Source organism: Scleropages formosus, chromosome 22 (genome assembly GCF_900964775.1).
Source record: "Scleropages formosus chromosome 22, fSclFor1.1, whole genome shotgun sequence".
Taxonomy (NCBI): Eukaryota; Metazoa; Chordata; class Actinopteri; order Osteoglossiformes; family Osteoglossidae; genus Scleropages; species Scleropages formosus.
The window spans coordinates 17,084,923-17,105,091 of NC_041827.1; the positions used below are offsets into that span (position 1 = coordinate 17,084,923).

The following is a 20,169-nucleotide window of genomic DNA, read 5'->3' on the forward strand; positions in this document are numbered from 1 at the left end:
GGAGCCACAGGGGGTTCTCCCTTGTACACCTCCTGCGGAGCCCATATCCCAAAACCACAGTAAGTGAGCTGGCCTGCTCTTTCAACTACTCACATCACACAGATGAGGTTGGGGGCACACATCAGGGACAAGGTCTGCCTTGCTTTGTCACCAATTGATTTCCCCTGTTGAGCGGTTACAGAAAAATGAGTCCTTGGGTTTCAGAAATCTTTTTTAAAAGACCTTCCCCTCACAGCTGCAGCAGCACTTCATGGTGCATTAAGGCATCTCAAGCCATGTAAAAATCGGTACAAGGAGAGGTGCAATGCAGCAAAAAGCTGCAGCCATACAACCTCTGATTTGTTCCGGAGGTAACTCACATGTGGGTCCCTGAACAGAGCTCAATAATTACTATTTTGGATTACCTTCACCTTTTGAACTACTTATTTAAACCTTTAACGCACAGTTTGAAACCATAGAAAAGGTCATTGTGACAGGACTTGTTGTGAAGCCTTGCACAACATCTGCAGAGTCCCAACTTCCTGTACCGAGTAGCTCCAGCTAGCTGTAGGAACTGCTTCTCTACAGCAATGGTACAAGTCAGAACTGTGTGCTGTCATTTCCTTTTTCTGGTATGCAAACATCTCAGACTAGAACAGCAATCACGTGTGTTTTCAAAGAATTTCAGGAAAATACACAAGGATGTACAGATGTAGGGCACTTTAGGACAAATGTAGAATATTTTTCATACAATATACTGTGTTGATCTGTTTACATCCAGTATGTCTCAATTTAAAAAGAAACACTGCACACTAGTTTCTACAACACAGATGAACACAACCTGGGGCACATTAACTCTGGTATCAATACGGTATCTGCTCACACAGACGCTTACAGACTGTACTGCAGCAGTAACACTGTTATTCATTCTTTGCAGTCCAGTTTGCTTGTTCAATTACATGCTGATAAGCACGTTATGGTTGCTACCGTTGTCTGTACTACGTGTACCTTAAATTAGCTCTGCTTATTTAGTCTTTCATTGTAAACTGCTTGATGAATGAGAAACTCTCAAGACAACAATCTGTGCTACTTAATGCATCTGCCCCCTATTGTGCACAGAACGGTTAACGGAACTTTCTTCACTTTCGGATCACCATGGTAACAGCTCCCAGGACCCTCTACCCCTTCACACACACTTATAGCTGGTTCTACCATACCACATGTCTGCTGTTTTTACAGCTCAGGACTCTGTCTACTCTAACGGGCTGAAATGTGTCTTAGTGGAATTTGTCTTCATAACTCTATCGTGAAGCGTATCGCTGAACATCTGAGGAGTTCAGTTATGAGTGCTTTGGCCAATTCCACACATTGTCCTGCTCTACTTGTTCTCTGCACCTTTCCGTCTGTATTTTTCTCCATAATTTCTTATTCTCTTTTCTTTACTTCGAAAGCTCTAAAATAATGAAAGGTGTCAGTAACTAGAGTTTGGTACAGCTTTGTACACTACGGCATTGCAGTTAATCCAGCAGAACTGTGTACAAGCTGATGGCACCCAAAGCAGTTCAGGGCTCTGCACATGCTCTTCTGGGCTTTCTGCTGCAGGGGACCTGCATTGCCCTTCCCTACTCACCCTAACCCATACCCATTAGTCAGCAAGTGTGGCATTCAGCTTTGGAACTAACAGAAGAAGCAAACAGTCCAGGTGCTAGCCCAGCATCTGACCTTGATGCATTCAACCCCGTGCTGCCTGTGGAGGGTCACACAGGCTGGAACACCAAAGTGCAGTCCTGACCCTCTCGGTAGAGGTGGGAAGCCAATGCTGGTGGGGGATGCTGCTGCTGCTGCTGTTGATGCTGCTCCTTTTCAGTTTGCATTTTCCATAAGTAGTAACTGACGATTTTCGAGTCAAGCTTGTACTGGTGAGCAATGTTCTCGTAGGGTTTGGGGTCTAAATCTAAGATGGACACCGAGGATGTGAATCCAGGTTTTGAAGGCTGAATCTCCAGGCTAGGCTCCAGTCTAAAAGAAAAAAAAAAACCACAATACAATGCATAAGAAATCATACATTCTTTTGCTCTTTGTTACACCCCACCTTATGATGATTCACATTATGAAGAGTTTTTCAGAAATGAATTGCATTCATAACTCAGACATAATTACCATTATGTTGCAAAGGTGTTACATTAAAGTTTTTATGCATTTCTGAGCCCCAAAATTGACATCTATTTATGCTAAAATAGGTGAGTGGGTGGGTGGTACATCCATGGTAGAAGCAGAGCTCACCAGATGATCATCCAAAGATGTATCTCAGCTGGATTTGTGACCAAGTCCCCCACAGCATGTGAGTGAAAGACTGTATGGATGACTAACAGTGTCAGTAGTGTATATAGCAGTGTAAGTCACCTTGGGTAAATGAAGTGTGTGGGCTGATAACACTACATAGTGTTCCCTGGAAGCCACTTTGGAGAAAAGCATCTGCTGAACGAAGTAACGTAAATGAAACTCCTCGTAAAGTCGAATTCTCGTCACACAAATGGCCTATGTCTTGGGATGATTAATTTAGTAAGTTTGTTTGCTTTCTTAATCACTTAAAATATCACATTGTCTTAAGGATCCATATCTTGGTTTTCAGTATTAAATCTGTGTAATCGAGCTATACAGCGCTTAAAGCAGCGAGGCGGCGCTGTGGACGTGCAGCACTTACGTGTCATCTTGTCCACAGGGTGCCAGGGCAATGAGGACTGAGCAGTCCTTGGCTGTCATCGCCACTCTGTACTGGTGAATCTGCGCAAGAAGCAGAGGAGCTCAGGGGATCTCGCTCTGTGTACGTGTGCGCGTTTTACCTAACGTGTAAGTCAAGGGGAACGAGGCGCTACCTTTCCCACAGCATATTCAACAGAGCCATCGTCTTCTGAAGGGCAGTTTACCACTTTTTCCAGGAATTTTTCATTGTACGGCCCATCTATCTGCAGCCGCCCCCTGAGAGGAAAAATGAGACATTTAAGTTCACATTACGTGGCGCACTGGTTAAAACTGTCACCTTCTACTCAAAAGAGCCAGGTTCAAAATCCCACCTCCTGCCATAGTTCCCTTGAGATCAAGATACCAACCCTGAACTGACACAGTAAAAATTGCCCAACTGTTATAAGGGGTAAACCTGTGTGAATTACTTTGGAATTACTAAGTATTAGTAAAAATGTTTAAAGAATATTCGCAACATGGACAGGGCAGTCTTACCTTGTACAGAGTCTCCCCCTAGTGGATATCAGCACTCAGTGCAGCTCAGAATGACATTGGTGTACTTACCTGTCCTTGGGAATCTCCTCCAAGTGCTGCTCCACTCTTCTGTACAGCGGATAAACTCCCTCAATGTCAAGGCTGTCCAGCATTTGGGTCTGGAGGATTCTGTACAGGATACAGTGCTTGGGCAGGCCTGGGCTTCCTACAACTCAAACATGAGAAAGCAGTTAAGGAGCTACTCTTGTGACCAAAGCAAGGAAGGAAACCAAGGAGCCCATTTGAGTCCCACAGTGCACCCTGCTTCTGTGTCCTGTTGAGCTGCGTCAGATTAAAGAAAGGAAAAAAAAAAAAAAAATCAGTTAGTCTAATATGTAAAATATACAACGAATGAGACTTTTGTTTTTTTTTTTTTTTAACAAGTACAGTGAAAAAGAATATTCTCAACTGTATTCCATTTTCAAATTAATGAGATTAGTTATGGCTAATATATTTAAACACACCAAATAAAAACTAATACAAACTAAAGCCTAACAGTGAAACTGGATGTTGTTTTGCCCAGAAAGCACATTATTTCAATTAATTTTTTTCATGTTTTGTTGCTCTGTGGCCAAAGACAAACAGCAGCTGTTTGTGTCCAGCAACCCTGGATGAGTGAAACTATTATCTACAGGATTGCTGTAATTTGTAATAATGACGGGTAACGCCTGCAGTGCTGACAGATGTAAATTCATTTTCTTGCCTTTTATGAGGCAAAAATGTTTTCAATTTTGAAGAGACTAAAGTGTAACTGGTTGCATTCAGTATCATACATTAATGAGTTCCAGTACTTAAGTAATCATGATCAATACAGTCCATTCTAACAATACTGTATTTTCACTGTAAAGAAAGGGATCCCAGTACAGCGTCGTTTCAACATGACTGACAGGTTGCCCAGCCTGGACGGTTCACCCAAAACCAGTATCCGCCGGAGCCGAGCCGAGACTCACCATTGCGCAGCAGTTCTGGATGCAGCGGGCTACCCTGGCAGTAAGCTCTGCTCTCAGCGGGTGCCCGCCTCTGAGGCTCTCCGGCATGCCCGGGTTCGAGCGTGCCCAGCAGCGCGCCAACGATTGCCTGAATGAGCTCGCTGAGGAGCGCTTTGTTGGAAGGGGGCTGCCCCGAGGGGAAGTGGGGCCGCAGGCGCTGGGCCAACTCGCAGAGGTCCTGCTGCTTGGCGCGGTCGTCTTCACAGCCGTAGATGAGCTCACCGCTCTGCGCTCACACACACACACACACACACAGAGTCCCTGTCAACTCTTAGGGATGTACACACTAGAAAACTGATGCTGTCAAGAGTTTAAAAACTTACCGTAAAAATTTTGAAGTTGTTTTGTGGCTCTTCTAATAAGTGTTTAATTGCAAAGTACATCCTCTGTTTGTTCCTACAGATGAGAAAGGACCATTTATGTGTTCAACAAACAAGGTGCACTGAAGAAAATGCAGATACAGTGAAACTAACGCACTGAACTCTGCTCATAATCATTTGCCCAAACTACACAGGTGGTCCTGCAGCAATGCCTGAGGACGTAAAAGATGGCGCTGTCACTGTCACTCGTCTGTTCACTCACCCTGAGAACAGGTCCAGTGGGCAATACCGGCTCATCCTCTTCCACTTCCCATTGGCCAGCTGTGCGAAACACCAGCACCCTGTCAGTTCTTGTACTTGTGTTTGAGCAAACCTCGCACTGCACCCACTGGGTGGTGCTCCAACGACCCACAGTGCACCTGTCTGAGACCAAGTGCTCATGGTGTTTAAGCTCATTTTTGCATATCAGCAGTGGGGCTGTAAGTTCTGGACCCCCAAGAGTGGAAGAGCTGGAAGTGCGATGCTGAGACTCGACCCCCTCTTACAAAAGGGCCACGGGGCTCCTAACTCATCAACGCATCGTGCTATAAAAACCTTTGTCCCCACAGACATGTTGCAAAACACAGAAGGATGAACTTCGACTCAAAACTGAAAGCTACAAAAATTCCAAAAACAAGCCATAGGAACACAGCGGTGCCTCACAGCTGCTGGGCTCTGGATCTAAATCTCACTCAGTCTGTGTGCAGTTTGCATTTTCTACCTGTGGGTTTTCTCTGGCTGTTCTGGTTTCCTCCCACAGTCAAAAGTCGTGTTTTGGGTGGCTGGTGCCTCTGAATTGCCCATTTTGTGTGTGAGAGGGATAGCAAAAGAGAGACACTGCCTGTGCTGGACTGCTGTCCAGACTTTACCCTGGCCAAAACTCTGGTCCATCATGACATTGCACAGGACAAGAGTTTACTAATAGTGAGTGGGTGGGTAGAGCCCACATCCAAACTTTAAGCCCCCCAGCAGTGCCCTGTACAGCTCTCACTGTCAAAAACAGGGAAATTCGTTGAGTGGATACAGGTATGGTATATAGTACCTTAAACACTAATTTCTACTTCAGTGACATGCTACCATAATGAACATGTAACATCATAGAAAATCAACCCAAATGCTGTATAGTAACTTATTCATTATTATCTAGGAAAATAACAGTGATAGAAAGTTATGAAATATAGTAATGACTACATAAGAAGGGTGAGGTAAACAATGATGTTTCATCCCATCAGTTTGCTGTTTGTCTACTAGTGTCACAAAGTGTGGATTAATACAGTGTGGCCAACTTTTAATATGTCCTCTGTGTTCTTGTCATGAGAACCCCTAGCCAATCCCCCACCTCCCCACCTACCTTAAAGTGCTGGTGCATGCAGAAGCGACACACCCTGCGCTTCACCTCCTGCGTAACGTGTTGGGAAAACGGCAAAAAGCCGCACTTTGGCTGCAGGGATAGAAGGAGACAGGAAACCGTAAACACACACTTTATTAAAATAGGAGGAGTTGGTAGTGTCATGGTCAAAGCAGCTGCCTTTGCACCCAAAGGTCAGAGGTTCAAGTCTCACCATTAGCAGGAGTACCCTTGAGCAAGGTACTCGCCCTAAACTGTTCCAGTAAAATGGGCCAAGAAGCAGCTTAACATTGTAAGTCACTTTGGAGAAAAGCATCTGATAAAGTTAATAAGTATAAATATTCCCACTGTACTTTGACACTAGTGAGCCACTTTGTGTCACATGAGGGACACCAGTCCATGGGGGTCCCAGCCCTCTTACCTTGATCTCGATGCAGAGCTGTGGACTGCGCTTGCTGAGGCGACAAGCGGACAGCTGTGTCAAGTTAGGCAAACACAGGGCGCAGCCGCTGAACGTGTCCATCACCTTGTCACAGCGGGACTCTGTGGGACGGATGGACAGACAGACACACCAAGGCTGAGGAAACGCTGCAGACTGTAGTGACAAACACATGCAGTTTCCCTGGTGTGGGGACCCAAAGCCCAATGGCAGCTGGAGAGGAGAGGAGTCTGTCCGTATCATTAATCCGTCCATCGTCGATTACCACATGTCCAGGGCAGGGCCACAGTGCTCCAGAGCACAAAGTGTGAAGCAGGGAACAGCCTGGACGAGACACCAGCCCACCTCATTGTCTCACTCACTCACTCACTCATACACACAAAGGGCAATGTAGAGGACTGTTGGAGGAAATGAGAACATGCACATTCACAGAAAACTTACACAGACTGAGTTGAATTCAAAACTAAAGACCAATTATTTTAAAATGTATCTAGAAGTGAGTGTCGCGGTGCCATTGATGGCAAAGCCAGTTCTGTCTCCCACGATGCACCGTAGGCCTGTGTTATTCAGTTCTGTTTCTGGACACCGCAGGTTTTCCCACGAGTCCACTGGCGAAAAGCCCATTTGCTTCTACCGCTGAGAACCGATGGCACCAACACGGTTCCAAGAGGTCCTACGGTCGTACCAGGTTCAGTCAGAGCTCCTCCGCGGGCAGCGTGGTACGTCACGTCAGCGACGCACTCCCTCTTCATGCAGTCAGAGCACCGTCCACATTTGCATGTGTGACATTTTCCGACCGCAGTTATCAGTATAGTGTCCTTCTGGAGCAGCCAGTCAGCATGTCTGAACCCGACCGTGTTCACGTTCACGCATTTGTCACACGTTTGTCTGCTCAGGCTAATGCTTCTCTCTCTGGGGTCCGTCAGCTGAAGCGTGGATATTTTCTTAATAGAGCGAGATGGTATTTGATACATTGGACATGAAAGGAGTGGACACTTTTACAGCATCTGTAGAGTTGTTGTGTGTTATTTATTCTTGGATGTGAGGGGTGTGGGGCGCTGGTGTCTCGTCATGCCCACAAACTCGGAGAGAAACATGGCGGTGTGGAAATGTACAGCGTGGTGAAGTCAAACACTGTGTGCTCCAATGAATGGGGCAGCAGGTGGCGCAGTGATTAGAGCTGACACTTTGTAGTCGAAGGCCCGAGTTTGAATCGCAGCTCTTGCTGCAGTGCCCTTGATCAAGATACTCACCCTGAATTACTACAGTAAAAAGTACTCTGCTGTACATATGTAAGCAGCAAGTAAGTAGTTTAACAGTGTAAAGTGGTTTGGAGAAAAGTGTCAGATAAATAAATGTGAGACGAACTCGAGACAGTTCTTCGCCCAGTCATTAGCAGTGGGGCTCCCGAGCAGATTCTCAAACAAACATGCCGCCGCCGCCGCCGCCCCCCCATCAGCACAGACAATGTTTGTTTCCCCACATGTAGCTTTGGCCTAAAACACCTCGCTGGCTCCCAACCCAAAGTGCCACTGGGAATCCTTGCCGCTTCATCCCACGGTCCATCCTCAGCATTTACCTGGTCTCTCCTGTTGAACCTTCAAAGACAGCTGCCTCAGAAAGTCCAGCGGTAGTTTAACTGCTTCCTGTAAAAATTTAAGGAAAAAAAAAAAAAAAAATTTACATTCACGTTTTGTGCTGATACAAGCATCTCGGAGTTGCAAACCAGTACCGTGCTGCAATGTAGCTTTGCATGGGTGGGGGGACAAAACACAACAAGCGACTCATGTGACAAAGAGCACAGAACAAGGCTAGAAGTTCTTGTCCAAGGAGACGCAGAGGGCAGGGACTGACACAGCATTTCAGAGCACTGAGTCACTAGAACCTGGGAAGCAGGTTTACAAAATGCACTGTGTTTAATTTTAAACCCACTGCTCAGCTACACAAAGTCAAATTTCATTTTTACAACACAGAGGAAGATGTTTTATGGTTACGATGTACAGGTACAGAGACGAATGTATTCCGCATGCAGAACATAGAGAAGCCCCCTCCCCCCAACCACTACCCCGAGGTGCAAATCTCATACAGAATTTCCATAACCTGCAAATGAGTTTGCTGCCCTGCCCAGCACACACGGGTACGACACGGCGACTTCCCATCCGTAACTACATACAAACATGTTGGAGACTTTTAACTAATGTTAACTAACATTTTCATTTGTTATTTTTGGGTCCTGCTCTGTGGTGGGTCTGGGGTTCGAGTCCTGCTTGAGGAGCCTTGCGCCAGACTGGCGTCCCATCCTGGGTGTGTCCCCTCCCCCTCCAGCCTTGTGCCCTGTATTGCCAGGTTATGCTCCAGTTTGCTGGGACACTGCTTTCAAACAGTGTGTGTGAGATTTATTATTTTTAATATTGCCCTTTTATTCTAAGTTACTTACAGTTTATACCCGTTCAAGGTGGTTATTTATTAGACTGTTCGAAAAAGATCCCTGATGAAATGACAGCAAGGGCCTTTGTGGGACTCGAACCCACAGCTCTCAGCCCCCTCCCAACCCACTACTCTACTACTGAGTCAGTTCCTCAGCAATAAGTTTCCTGTGGTCCATGCAGCCCTGTTCCATCACCCACAAGGAAAGGACTCCTTTAGGCATGTTGACATTAGTACATTTGGACACATCACCCCTCCCCCATGTGAGCACCCCGCCACACTTCAAACTGGGATGGAAGTCCCAGCGCTGGGCCCTGCAGAGTGCGAGGGTGAAAGGTGCTCACTCCGTGGTGGACGCACTCCTCCCCGAGCAGCGGCTTCATCACATTCTTACTGTAGTCCACAATGTTCTGGATGTGTCTGAAGGCCTGATCCGTGGTCTAAGAGCAGGGCAGGGCCAGAAGCACAAGAAAAAGAAGAACGTGCTGTTAGGTCATTTACCGCAGTATAGTCTCTAGGGACTTTTTTTTCCCAGCTTTAATTTTAGAAACTGCTTTTTCTGGACTTCTCCACTGCACAATGCAGACGCAGGTGCTGTCGAAAGTCCGCAGGTCAAGCTGAATCCCTTCTAGGGCGTGTGCCTTTGACCCAATACCCAGTTACCCGTGTGTGTTCATGGAAAGAAACCACCGGCATTTTGCCATGTGTGATCACAGTGACCCTGTATGAAAAATGGTAAAATGTGTATTTGTGGTTTACACTGGTCAACCACAATGTACTGCTGAATTCAGAGAAACACACCGAGTTAGTGTACACTTAGTGTTTTTTTTTTATATAATAATAATAAAAAAAAAAATATCTAGGCTTATTCACCATCTACATTTAAGTGTGTGTGTGTGTGTGTGTATATATAAACACACACACACACACACACACACACACACACACACACACACTTTGACAAGAGCAATTTCCCACCTGCCGTTCCTTCGGCCACCTTATTTTCCGCACTCTAAAAAGTATTTGAAAATCAAATTTGCCCCACGAAATGAATAAAACTGGACACCGAATGTGTTCGGCCTTCAATTCCGATGCAAGATGTTTGAGCCCATTGACGGCAAGCGACCCGGAGACAAGAGAGCGCTCCGAAAGCTTCGCTCAGTGGAAATTTCCAAATTAAATTACAGGCAAATTAGGTACATTGAAAGGAATGCTGATAAACCACATGCCTCCAGGCATTACGCTTTTCTTCACTCATAAACAAGCCAATAAACAAAACAACAAACAAAAACAGACTCCGCTATTGCCAAGGAAACGCTGACCCTTCCCCAGTTCCTCCTTGACCGATCAAGGAATTTAACCGTTTCCTCACACTCTTCCTTCACCGTGTCCGGAGCTTATCGATGCAGGACTTTTTTTTTCCTTTTGCCATCATCTACCTCCCTAGAGCCAGAAGATGAAGTTGTGAGCATTTACTGCTACGAGAAAGGTGTGTGTTTTACACTGTTTTGCTGTATAGACTAGCAATTCACTACAGGCAGTGTACTGTACCGTATTCTAGTGTATGCAACACTGTAAGTCACCTTGGGTGGAAAGGTGTCAGATTAACACTAGAGAGCAACCACTGTCCGTCACTGTGGAGAGACGTGTCGGTAAAGTGAATTAACGTAAATGTGAACGGCAAAGAGTTGAGTTGGGCCAGAGCAGCGCCCACGGAGAGAGCCCGCACACCGGCACGGCCTGAAAAGTGCATCCTGCAGACTCCTACCTGACGTGCGTGTTCAGCATCGTCCATCGGGTACTTCAGGAGACGGAGAACCTGCGAATTCTGCAACGGAGGGACACGGAACATCAGCGAATCGGGGGTCCCGCAGAAAAACATTTACAGAAGAAGGGTGACCACGACAGTGTAAAATGTTCTTTGAAAAGGGCTTTATAAGGTTTTCTATATGGAAAAAAAAGCACTTAATAATAATAATAATAATCTATTATAGGATTGTCCAAAACAACTTTCAGCATGAGGTTTGTGCACCAAACTACTCCCACCGATTTTCCCATTTATACAGCAGGGTAGTTTGTACTGCATCAGTTCAGGCCAAGTACCTTGATCAAGGGTACTAGAGCAGAAGTGAGAATCGAACAAGAAACCTTCAGAGAGCTGGACTTGCCCGAACCACTACACCACCTGCTGGCCGTAGTGGGTTTGTCATCGGCTACTTTACCAAGCATTATCTAGAAAAACTGTTCCGTTTAGGGTTGTTCTGTGTAACGCAGTATCTACGAAAGACTCCCATTACTCACTTATCTCTCACTCACACACACACACACACACACACACACACACACACACACACACACACACACACACACACACACAGTTTCACGCCCTCTTGTACCCCAGAACACATTCCGTGGGATGAAAACACGTTTCATTGGCCATTATTCCTGCATGGGACAGGCTACATCACAGATAAGCTGCCAAACATCACATGAGAAAGTGGGAATGAGAAAGAGGAAACGCGGTAAAGGCTGTCAGCAGAGCCCCTGTCACCTTTAATGGAAATGTTCCGAAGCGTCACGCTCGAGAGCGAGTCCCCAACGAGCCGAGATGAGACGGCGAGAGCCCGGCGTTGCTCGTCGACGCGACTGGGACAACGCGAGAAGGCCGAGTGCAGCAACACACCGCTGTTTTAACAGTCAACAAAGCGCACGCATGCGCCCGACACACACGGTTCAGCCACTCGGTATTTAGAGAAGACAGGAACGCCAGAGAGCAGCCGCAAAGTGTCCTCCGCAAACCTCTTTAATAGCGGTCTGCTTTCAACGGTGGTCTACTTCTGCCTTCTCGCCATTCCGCTGTGCGCTACGCTCGCAGATCTCACTTGTGCCATCGCGGCTCTCCAACCCGTTCTGTAAAAGTGTGCGCAGACTGACCAGTTAGTCCCTGATCCTTGACTTTATTTCCCATCTATTCTAACAATTCAATAAAACAATGTGGTGGGTCATCCATATTTGCTCTGCTGAACTTTGAGAAGCTGCACTGAGAGAACCCAGCAAACAACGACACGCCATACGGTAAATATGTGGCAGAACAATGTACTTTCTGTCCTCTCCGAGAGACGCTTTCGAAGTCGAACGGAGTAAAGTCAGGCTCCGTCTCGGAGGTTCGTTTCAGGACACCCGTTTCTACCACTACTTTTATCCGCTCTCCTCCGTGTTTACACTGACATTCATTCACTTATCAGACACTTTTCTCCAAAGCAACTCCCAATGAACACTATGTAGTGTTACCAGCCCACACACCTTATTCACTGTGGTGACTTACACTGCTAGATACACTACAGTACACTACTTACAGTGAGTCACATTTGTAAAGCAGTCAAAGACCTTCTTTCCCTCTGACACACACTAAGGGCGATTTAGAGTCACCAGTTTACCGGAACTGAATGTCTTTGGACTGTGGGAGGAAACCAGAGCACCCCAAGGAAACCCATACAGATGTGGGGGACAACATGCAAACTCCACACAGACTGAGCGGGGACTGAACCCACATCCTCTCACATCACACAGACAGTGAGACAGCAGCAGCACTACAGCATTACTCACACTGCCACCGTACCACTCATGAGCGACACAACAGTTCAGAGAAGAAGGAAGGAGGACACAGATTGTGTTTCCTTGTTCCCTTCTGCCAACAGGAGGACTGCTGCCCCACTGCTCTCAGGAGACCGTCACACGCAATCAAAGGACCTGGGTTCAAATCCCACCTTAATGCATTTACCTTGAATTGACAGAGTAAAAGCTTCCCTGTCTTATAAACAGGTAAATCATACTAAGTAGCCTCAGGTACAAACCTCACGCTGCAAGTGACTAATAAAACAAAGGATAATAGTAACAGTCACACTTGAAGCCTATTTTCACCTCTTTCCCTCAGTCTGTCACCAGGCAGATTCCTTTTCTTGACATTTACTCATTTATCTGACACTATTCTTCACATTATCTTACAACGTTAGTCAAACAACTAGGCAATTTTACCGGAACAATGTCAGTTAGGTACCCTGCTCAAGGGGGTGGGATTTAAACCTGTGACCTTTGGGTCCAAAGACAGCAGGTCCAACCATTACAGTATCAACTGCCCAGCTTACCTAAACATATGGGATAGTCTTTATCACTAATAACATGGATGAAATGAAAAGAAAGTTGTATGTGTATGTTTGTTGTCCCCTGCCACAATGACAACACAGAATTTATTGACTTTCCTGCTCAACCAGCCACTGCAGCTCCCACTGGTTGCAGGTTTGAATCCCACATCCAGCTGTAGTAACCTTGAGCAAGGAGGTACTTACCCAGAATTGCTCCAGTAAAATTACCCAGCTGTACACATGGGTAAATAACTGTAGGCAGCTTAACACAGTAAATTGCTCTGGAGAAGTGTCAAATAAACCTAAATAATTTGTTGTTACATTGTATTACAATTACTGTCTAATTACTCGCTATGTATTATTCACTTTTACTCTCTCAGTACTAATTACTGCTGTGTATTACTCACATTTACCATCTAATTCCTCACTCATTACTTATTATTCACTTTTACTCTCTCAGTGCTAATTACTGCTGTTTATTACACAGTTACTGTCTAATTACTCACTGTTACTATGTCTTATTCTCTCCTAGTCTCTCAGTAATGATTACTTTTGTTTATCACTCAGTCAGTTACTATATAGTATTCACTTTTACTCTCTCAGTACTAATTACTGTTGTGTATTACTCAGTTACCATCTAATTACTCACTGTTACTGTGTCTTATTCTCTACTACTAGTCTCTCAGTAATAATTACTTTTGTTTATTACTCACAGTTACTCTCCAATTACTGTCACAGTTACTAGTATGTAGTATTCACTTTTACTCTCTCAGTACTAATTACCGCTGTGTATTACTCACATTTACCATCTAATTACTCACTGTCATTTATTCTTCACTTTTACACTCTCAGTACTACTGCTGTTTATTACACAGTTACTGTCTTACTCTGTTACTATGTATTATTCTCTACTACTAGTCTCTCAGTAATAATTACTTCATTACTCACAGTTACTCTCCAATTTACTCACTCAGTCAGTTACTACTATTCACTTTTACTCTCTCAGTACTAATTACTGCTGTGTATTACTCACATTTACCGTCTAATTACTCACTTATTATTCATTCTTCACTTTTACTCTCTGTCTCTCAGTAAAAATTACTGCTATGTATTTTCTCTCTGTCTCTCTCTCTCTACTCGTCGTCGTCGTCGTCGTCGCCTTGTTTCACCGCCCAGTCACTCACTCACTCACTCACTCACTCACTCAGACTCAGACCCCGCACCCACTACTACTACTAGCCTTGCTTGCACTACTACCACTTACTTGGACATGAGACACCACCAAACTCCGGTTCCCCTCTCCATGGTACCTCCAGTCGTTCTCATCCATTTTTTCCAGTTCCATAATACAGCCGTCCTTCTCCGCCACTCACCTTAAAAATAAACTTAACCAACTTCTCTCCGCCACACACACCGCCACCAAGCTATATTTTCATGATACACTGACCGAATAAGAGCACACCACTACCGCTTTGCTCAAGGATATCCCGCCTCCTGCACGCTATTGGCCGACGTGTCAACGACACCACTTTGATTGGCTTTAATACATTGCCAAAAAAGCACTTGTCCAATACTGCTTGTCCATTGGGTCACACTTACGTCAATCAAATGTAACGTCCTGAACCAGGAAGTCGAGCCTTCCAGTCCACCATTGACAAGGAATGAATGGCCTGATATTAGCGGATAATATCGCCCGTTGTACACTTAGTGTAGTTGTTTAGAAGTCCATTACATATTGTCAGATCGTGAAAAATTAATTTTTTTCTGTGTGTGTGCTTCATTAATCTCGGTTGAAGTCTGTTCCAAGGTGTATGTGACGTCTTTTATTAAGATCTATTGATAAATCATACATTTTCTTAGTGTTAGAATTCACCTTTACTGTATTAAATTTAAATTGTATACGGTTTATCTTCAGTTTTTCCATTTACATATGCACCTCTCGAAGCACTTTTGCTGACTGTTACTCCAGCATGTAGTCTTTTTAGACATTCATTGTTTCACATGAAATCTGCATGATTTATGCAAATTGTGTTCACTTTGTAACTCAAAATGGAATGTCAAAAATTTCAGTTATGTAGGACAAGAACACATGTCCAGCTTCTCAATGTCTCATAAGAGGCAGAAGTTTTAATGTCCAACACTCAAGTGTTGTTACAACTTCACTGTGTACAAACTGAGTGATTAATAGAAAATTTATATTAAAGTGGGGGGGGGGCACAGTGGCACGGTGGGTTTGACCGGGTCCTGCTCTCCGGTGGGTCTGGGGTTCAAGTCCCGCTTGGGGTGCCTTGCGACGGACTGCCGTCCCGTCCTGGGTGTGGCCGTGTGGCCCCTCCCGCTCCAGCCCTACGCCCTGTGTGCCCGGGTTAGGCTCCGGCTCCCTGCGACCCCGTATGGGACAGGCGGCTTCAGATGGTGTGTGTGTGTGTGTGTATTAAAGTGTTCTATACCGAGGCCCAATTACTGTGAAAAGACTGTACTTTGAATGTTCAAGTTATCTTGTGGATGACGCTGAGCACTCAAGTGCTTCTCCTGCAATATCCACTCAGTCCTCATACAACAGGGTCTCATACAGTGAAACACCATTACAATGACTTGAGAAAATATATACAATTTTTTCATAAAGGCTTATTATTCTGTACAGCAGCATTTTTGCCCATTACACAGTCATTTTATTAGTCACTTCTTTCCTTGTGTCAATGTCAAGTTATTTAAAAAAAGAAGAACCTCGGTCCCGGTGCAGAGTAGCTTTCCGTCTATAACCAAGCTGATATTACAACAATAAAAACACAGTTAAAACATTAAAAGTACGATCTTTGAAAACAGTTAAGTGTATTTCCTCTCCTCAGTGCATTTTCAGCGTTTAGCTCACAAACAGCACACTCACCTTGGATAGTTTCTGTAATAGAGTCTAATATTTAAAAACCGGAGCATTTAAAACCCAGATAAGACACATGCGTTGTTCCACACCTGATGCAAAAAAAAGAGCCTTTCAGCCGCAATGTGTTTTAGTCCAAAAAGCGAAAACAGAACAATTAGCAATGAAGCACTTATTCAAAAAAAAAAAGGATAATATCAAACATCTGTGAATAAGTGAACAAGTATTGCTATTTGTGGTATTGTTCCATCATTATCTGTAAGTTCTAAATTATAAGGATTACATGAAATATTTTGATAATATAAATTATACATTTTTATAGCTTGTATTTTAATGCTATATTTTCATTCATTCATTGTCAATAACCACTTTTCCAATGCAGGATCGAGCTGGTTAAGCTTCAATGCCAGTTGAAGAACTGGCAACTGAGCTTTTGGGAAAACCCCATATTAATAATGGAGAAAAGTAGTCTTGAAATCTTTTATCTTTGTTTTATTTATATCCTACTGTGCTTTGAAGAAAGCTGCTGTATTAAGAAATACCCAGCATGTTTCCCAGATCATTGCTTGTGTCATTCTACAAAGCATGTGGAAATTATGCCGTTAAAGGTGCTGTATAGTGCTGGTCACAAACGTTTGACACTACAAGATTAAGGATTTACACTAGCGTAAGGAAATTCATATAAAGCCATTTGTGGCAACCCTGTGACAGACAACCCAGCTGTTCCCCGTGTTAAAAGTCCGTCACCAGTCACCAGGAAACAAGCACAAATTTCACATGACCTCGGCCCTGCTCTCCAAAGGAACATCCAATTTCAAAATAATTAAAAGAACTGAGTTGTAACTAAATTGCTCATAGTGTGTGTGTGTGTGTGTGTGTGTGTGTGTGTGTGAGGGAAAATGTGTTGCTCTGGTGTATAGATGAGTGACTGACTATAGGTAGTGTGCTGTATATAACACGGTAAGTCATCTTGGATGAAAAGGTGATCGCTAAATACTGCAAGGTATTCGCTGTACATCACTCTGGAGAACAGCTAAATGAATAAATGTGGAAATACTAGTTTGAAAAGCTTATGACTTGACAAAAACCGATGCCTGCAGTAATGCTTTTACCAGAGTTACCCTGACCTTCACTCCCTCCACCAGCAGTGAACATGCTGTCACCCCATGGTTGCAAACATCTTAGGTGACGTTAAAGTCCTGTGTGTCATGCAGTCTATGAAGTTTGAGTCCTTGAAGCGAGGTCCAGTTTCACAATGTGAATAAGAGGGTGAAGAAATACTTGAGTCCAGGTCATTCAACAACCAAAGACTGAGAGAATTTGGGTGAAAGTAAGTTAAACTGACATAGAGCATTTCTAAGACATTTTCAGTGAAAAACAGTATACTTTGAAAATCTGCATGCGTAGTAACATCTTAGTCTAATTAACAAGTCCCCTACAAGTCACACATCAACATATGTGGCATAGGATTCTTCACAATTAGGAAAAAAAACTATTTAAAGCTATTCAGTTCATTCATACTAATGCATAAAAAGTCTTGAAGCAGAAAATGACATTTAAGGTACCTTATTACACGGTTTGCCATATATTTATGTACTATAAGTGCAAGTGCATTTTTCTGATTCAGATTCTTTCGAGACTCATACCGTATGTTGTTAAACAAGACGAAAAGACTTACTGAGAGTGGTAAAACTGCTACAAATGACGCCCCCAGTTGAATAAATTTCCTCAATTGCAAAGTTCTTCCTACACAGTGTTCAGTTTTCTTTAAATATATGACTTTATGTGGAAAAAAAGGTATTTTTGTACTAAAATGGACCATGTACTTGTTTTTATTGTACACCCCAAATAATAGAAACCTTCGAACAGGTACTGTATTTCTTTTTATATGAATAGGTGGGTGTGCTAGTTGGAAAAATTCTAACATGACTTCATGCTCTGGAGATAATAAAGGTACTGGAGCTTTATTAGAAATTCTCAGTGTATTTTAATATAAATTTGTAAAACATTTACAGTATACCTTTGCAAGTATTTTACTTTACTAAATCCAAAATGGGACATCATATCTACTTTTGTCAAAAGCCCTGCTCACAGGCAAAAAGTTCTCTAGCAATAATACTCTAACAGTAAAGAAAGTGTAAAAAAATCCACTTTGAATGTGGGGAAATACATGTAACCAATACACTTTTAGGTAGAAATACAGTTACCCTGAAACAGTCATCATACTGTAGGACTTGGAAGAGCTGGCTGTCCCCATATGGAGCTCCTCTTTACACCTGGTCCTTCTGTCCTCCTTCAGAGGCACTGGTGGCGCTGACTCATACAGCACGCAGATGGAGCCATCCTCCCCGATACGGTAGCACACTTCATACGGGTCCACCCACATGGTCAGCTCACTGGGCAGCAGGGCGAAGAGCTGCTCCCGGGACAGGCCCACGGTGCGGGCTGCCTTGCCAATCAGAGGGTCTAGTTTGTGGTTGATTCGGATGCAACGGTAGCCGGAGCCTCTGCATGGCGTTTGGGGAAACCAGTGGTGCCGGTAGTGCTCTGCGGGGTCAACGGTAAGCTGGTGAGAACCTCATAAGAGCAAAGGGCAGAGGAAATATGCAGCACAGGCAACAGGTGTTGTATATCTGGCTACTACATGTATCCAATGCTTTTCTTTAAAACAGCTTACAGCACCTTTTATCCATTCCTATGGCAGGGTCATTTTTACTGGAGAAATTCAGGCTAAGGACCTTCATCAGGGTCCTACAGCAGAAGGGAGGGTTCACACATGTGACATCTGAGTCCAAAGGCAGTAGTTCTCACCACTACTCTACCGGCTGATAAATTAGCAATTACTGCATTAAAATATACATAATGAACATAAACAGAACAGATGAATATGTAATTATGTACATTTAGAGAAAGACAATAACATGCGCACAGCAGGTAGCGCAGTAGTTAGAGCTGCTGCCTTTGGACCCACACACACAGGTCGCAGCTTCGAATCCAACATCCAGCTGCAGTACCCCGGGGCCCTGAGCAAGGTACTTACCCTGATTTGCTCCAGTAAAAATCACCCAGCTGTATAAATCATGGTAAATCACTGTAGTAGCTTAACGTTTCAAGTTGCTTTTTTTGGAGAAAAGCAAAGCGTCAGCTCAATCGATGAATACTAGATGTAAAATATTAAATTAATTAATTTAATGTGTGAGTAAGAGCGCGGACAAGGCAGTCACCCCCCAGCGCGCTCTCGAGCGACGCGCCGAAGCGCCGCAGCTCATCCTCGGACAGCGGGCCGGCGGCGCGCAGCAGCCTCGTGATGAAGCTCGCGGCCGCGGACACCTCCGCTTTCATAGCGCTGCTGCCCTCTGCGCGCGCTGCGTCCCGGAGAGCGTAGCGAGCGTCCAAAACCCGCCTGTTCCCAGAGGAACGAGCTGCTCTTTCTCACCTTTCACCGGATGAATCCGACAGCTGCGGGCAAAAACGAGAAAGAAGAAGAATAAGGAACGGCGAGGAACGCAAACGAACAGAAATGAATAATAATTAACAGTGAGGAAGAGTGAGGTCCGAAGGGCCCGTCTCACTGAGTCACTCTGACTCTCCCTCTTTGTTCACATACAGCGCTAAAACTGGAAAAATACACAACCAAACTGCTCTGCTTCATTGACATAGTCGACTGACAGTTTATACCCTGCGACTATGAGACTTGTGTCAAATATTTGTGTGATATTTAAAGCAAAAAAAAAGTGCTTTTCACACGAACCGCCTGTTACTTGACGCAAGAACCACGGCGCTTTCGGTTGGAACATTTACTCACTCGCTCGGATGGTAAACATTCTCGAGCTGCACGTCCCCAGACACCCAATCACGGTGTGCCATTTAGGTGACGTCACGATGTGTAATCAAATTTGTTTACTAGTGCACGAGGGGGAAAGAACATGTTACGCTTTCATTGGTTCACAACGTAGATCGTTGAAGTTCAGGTCCAATAACAATGGAGTGTGTTGAGCTCTTTTTAAGCGGGATGAAATCTTCGTTTATCTATTGAAAACGTGTTCCTGCGTGTGTGCAAGTTACAAGTTACAAACGGTCAGGCTCTACAGTCAGTCCTCGCGCTGCCCGAGGCATCAGTGACCTCTTACTAGCCTAACTGAGCTGCTCTGAGGCCTCTCTCAATAAACTCTGTTCTGTCTTGTGTAAACACGTTTTCTTAATCGTCTATCTAGCCATGCATTTATTTAACTTACCTTTTATCTTTTTATGTCTGTATGTATGTTTGCGTGTACGTATGTAGTGTACTGAATACTGCTGCAAGCAAAAAGAATGTCCCTCTGGGATTCATTC

The 20,169-nt window shown here is 44.4% G+C and overlaps 2 protein-coding genes across 4 annotated transcripts; both read right to left on the bottom strand.

The window, feature by feature from the left end:
* Window positions 1–14: 14 nt before the first annotated feature.
* Window positions 15–14,392, bottom strand: ippk (inositol 1,3,4,5,6-pentakisphosphate 2-kinase). 2 transcript variants are annotated; one of them, XM_018744618.2, is made up of 13 exons: window positions 14,333–14,392; window positions 10,586–10,645; window positions 9,162–9,257; window positions 7,970–8,036; window positions 6,373–6,494; window positions 5,955–6,044; window positions 4,827–4,885; window positions 4,568–4,640; window positions 4,206–4,470; window positions 3,286–3,421; window positions 2,856–2,958; window positions 2,684–2,763; window positions 15–1,998 (listed from the first exon to the last, which is right to left on the bottom strand). In XM_018744618.2, the coding sequence occupies exons 2-13, from the start codon at window positions 10,610–10,612 to the stop codon at window positions 1,737–1,739; spliced, it is 1,380 nt and encodes a 459-aa protein (XP_018600134.1). In that variant the 5' UTR covers window positions 10,613–10,645; window positions 14,333–14,392; the 3' UTR covers window positions 15–1,736. The 2 variants fall into 2 exon arrangements, with proteins under 2 accessions (XP_018600134.1, XP_018600133.1); XM_018744617.2 differs by having other exon boundaries at window positions 14,224–14,392.
* Window positions 14,393–17,729: 3,337 nt separating this feature from the next.
* LOC108929779 (protein BTG1) lies at window positions 17,730–19,673 on the bottom strand. Of its 2 annotated transcripts, none has more exons than XM_029247847.1 (3): window positions 19,643–19,673; window positions 19,062–19,296; window positions 17,730–18,384 (listed from the first exon to the last, which is right to left on the bottom strand). In XM_029247847.1, the coding sequence occupies exons 2-3, from the start codon at window positions 19,177–19,179 to the stop codon at window positions 18,041–18,043; spliced, it is 462 nt and encodes a 153-aa protein (XP_029103680.1). In that variant the 5' UTR covers window positions 19,180–19,296; window positions 19,643–19,673; the 3' UTR covers window positions 17,730–18,040. The 2 variants fall into 2 exon arrangements, with proteins under 2 accessions (XP_029103680.1, XP_018600064.2); XM_018744548.2 differs by having other exon boundaries at window positions 19,589–19,666.
* Window positions 19,674–20,169: the final 496 nt, after the last annotated feature.

Excerpts from the sequence above, each read along its gene's own strand:
- ippk (XM_018744617.2), bottom strand. The coding sequence starts at position 14,304 with ATGGAACTGGAAAAAATGGATGAGAACGACTGGAGGTACCATGGAGAG. Across the intron at positions 4,886-5,954 it reads GCATGCACCAGCACTTTAAG|CTGGCCAATGGGAAGTGGAA; the intron begins GTAGGTGGGGAG and ends TGTTTCGCACAG. Across the intron at positions 4,641-4,826 it reads CCACTGGACCTGTTCTCAGG|GAACAAACAGAGGATGTACT; the intron begins GTGAGTGAACAG and ends TCTCATCTGTAG.
- LOC108929779 (XM_029247847.1), bottom strand. The coding sequence starts at position 19,179 with ATGAAAGCGGAGGTGTCCGCGGCCGCGAGCTTCATCACGAGGCTGCTG. Across the intron at positions 18,385-19,061 it reads GCTCGAGAGCGCGCTGGGGG|AGCACTACCGGCACCACTGG; the intron begins GTGACTGCCTTG and ends TTGACCCCGCAG.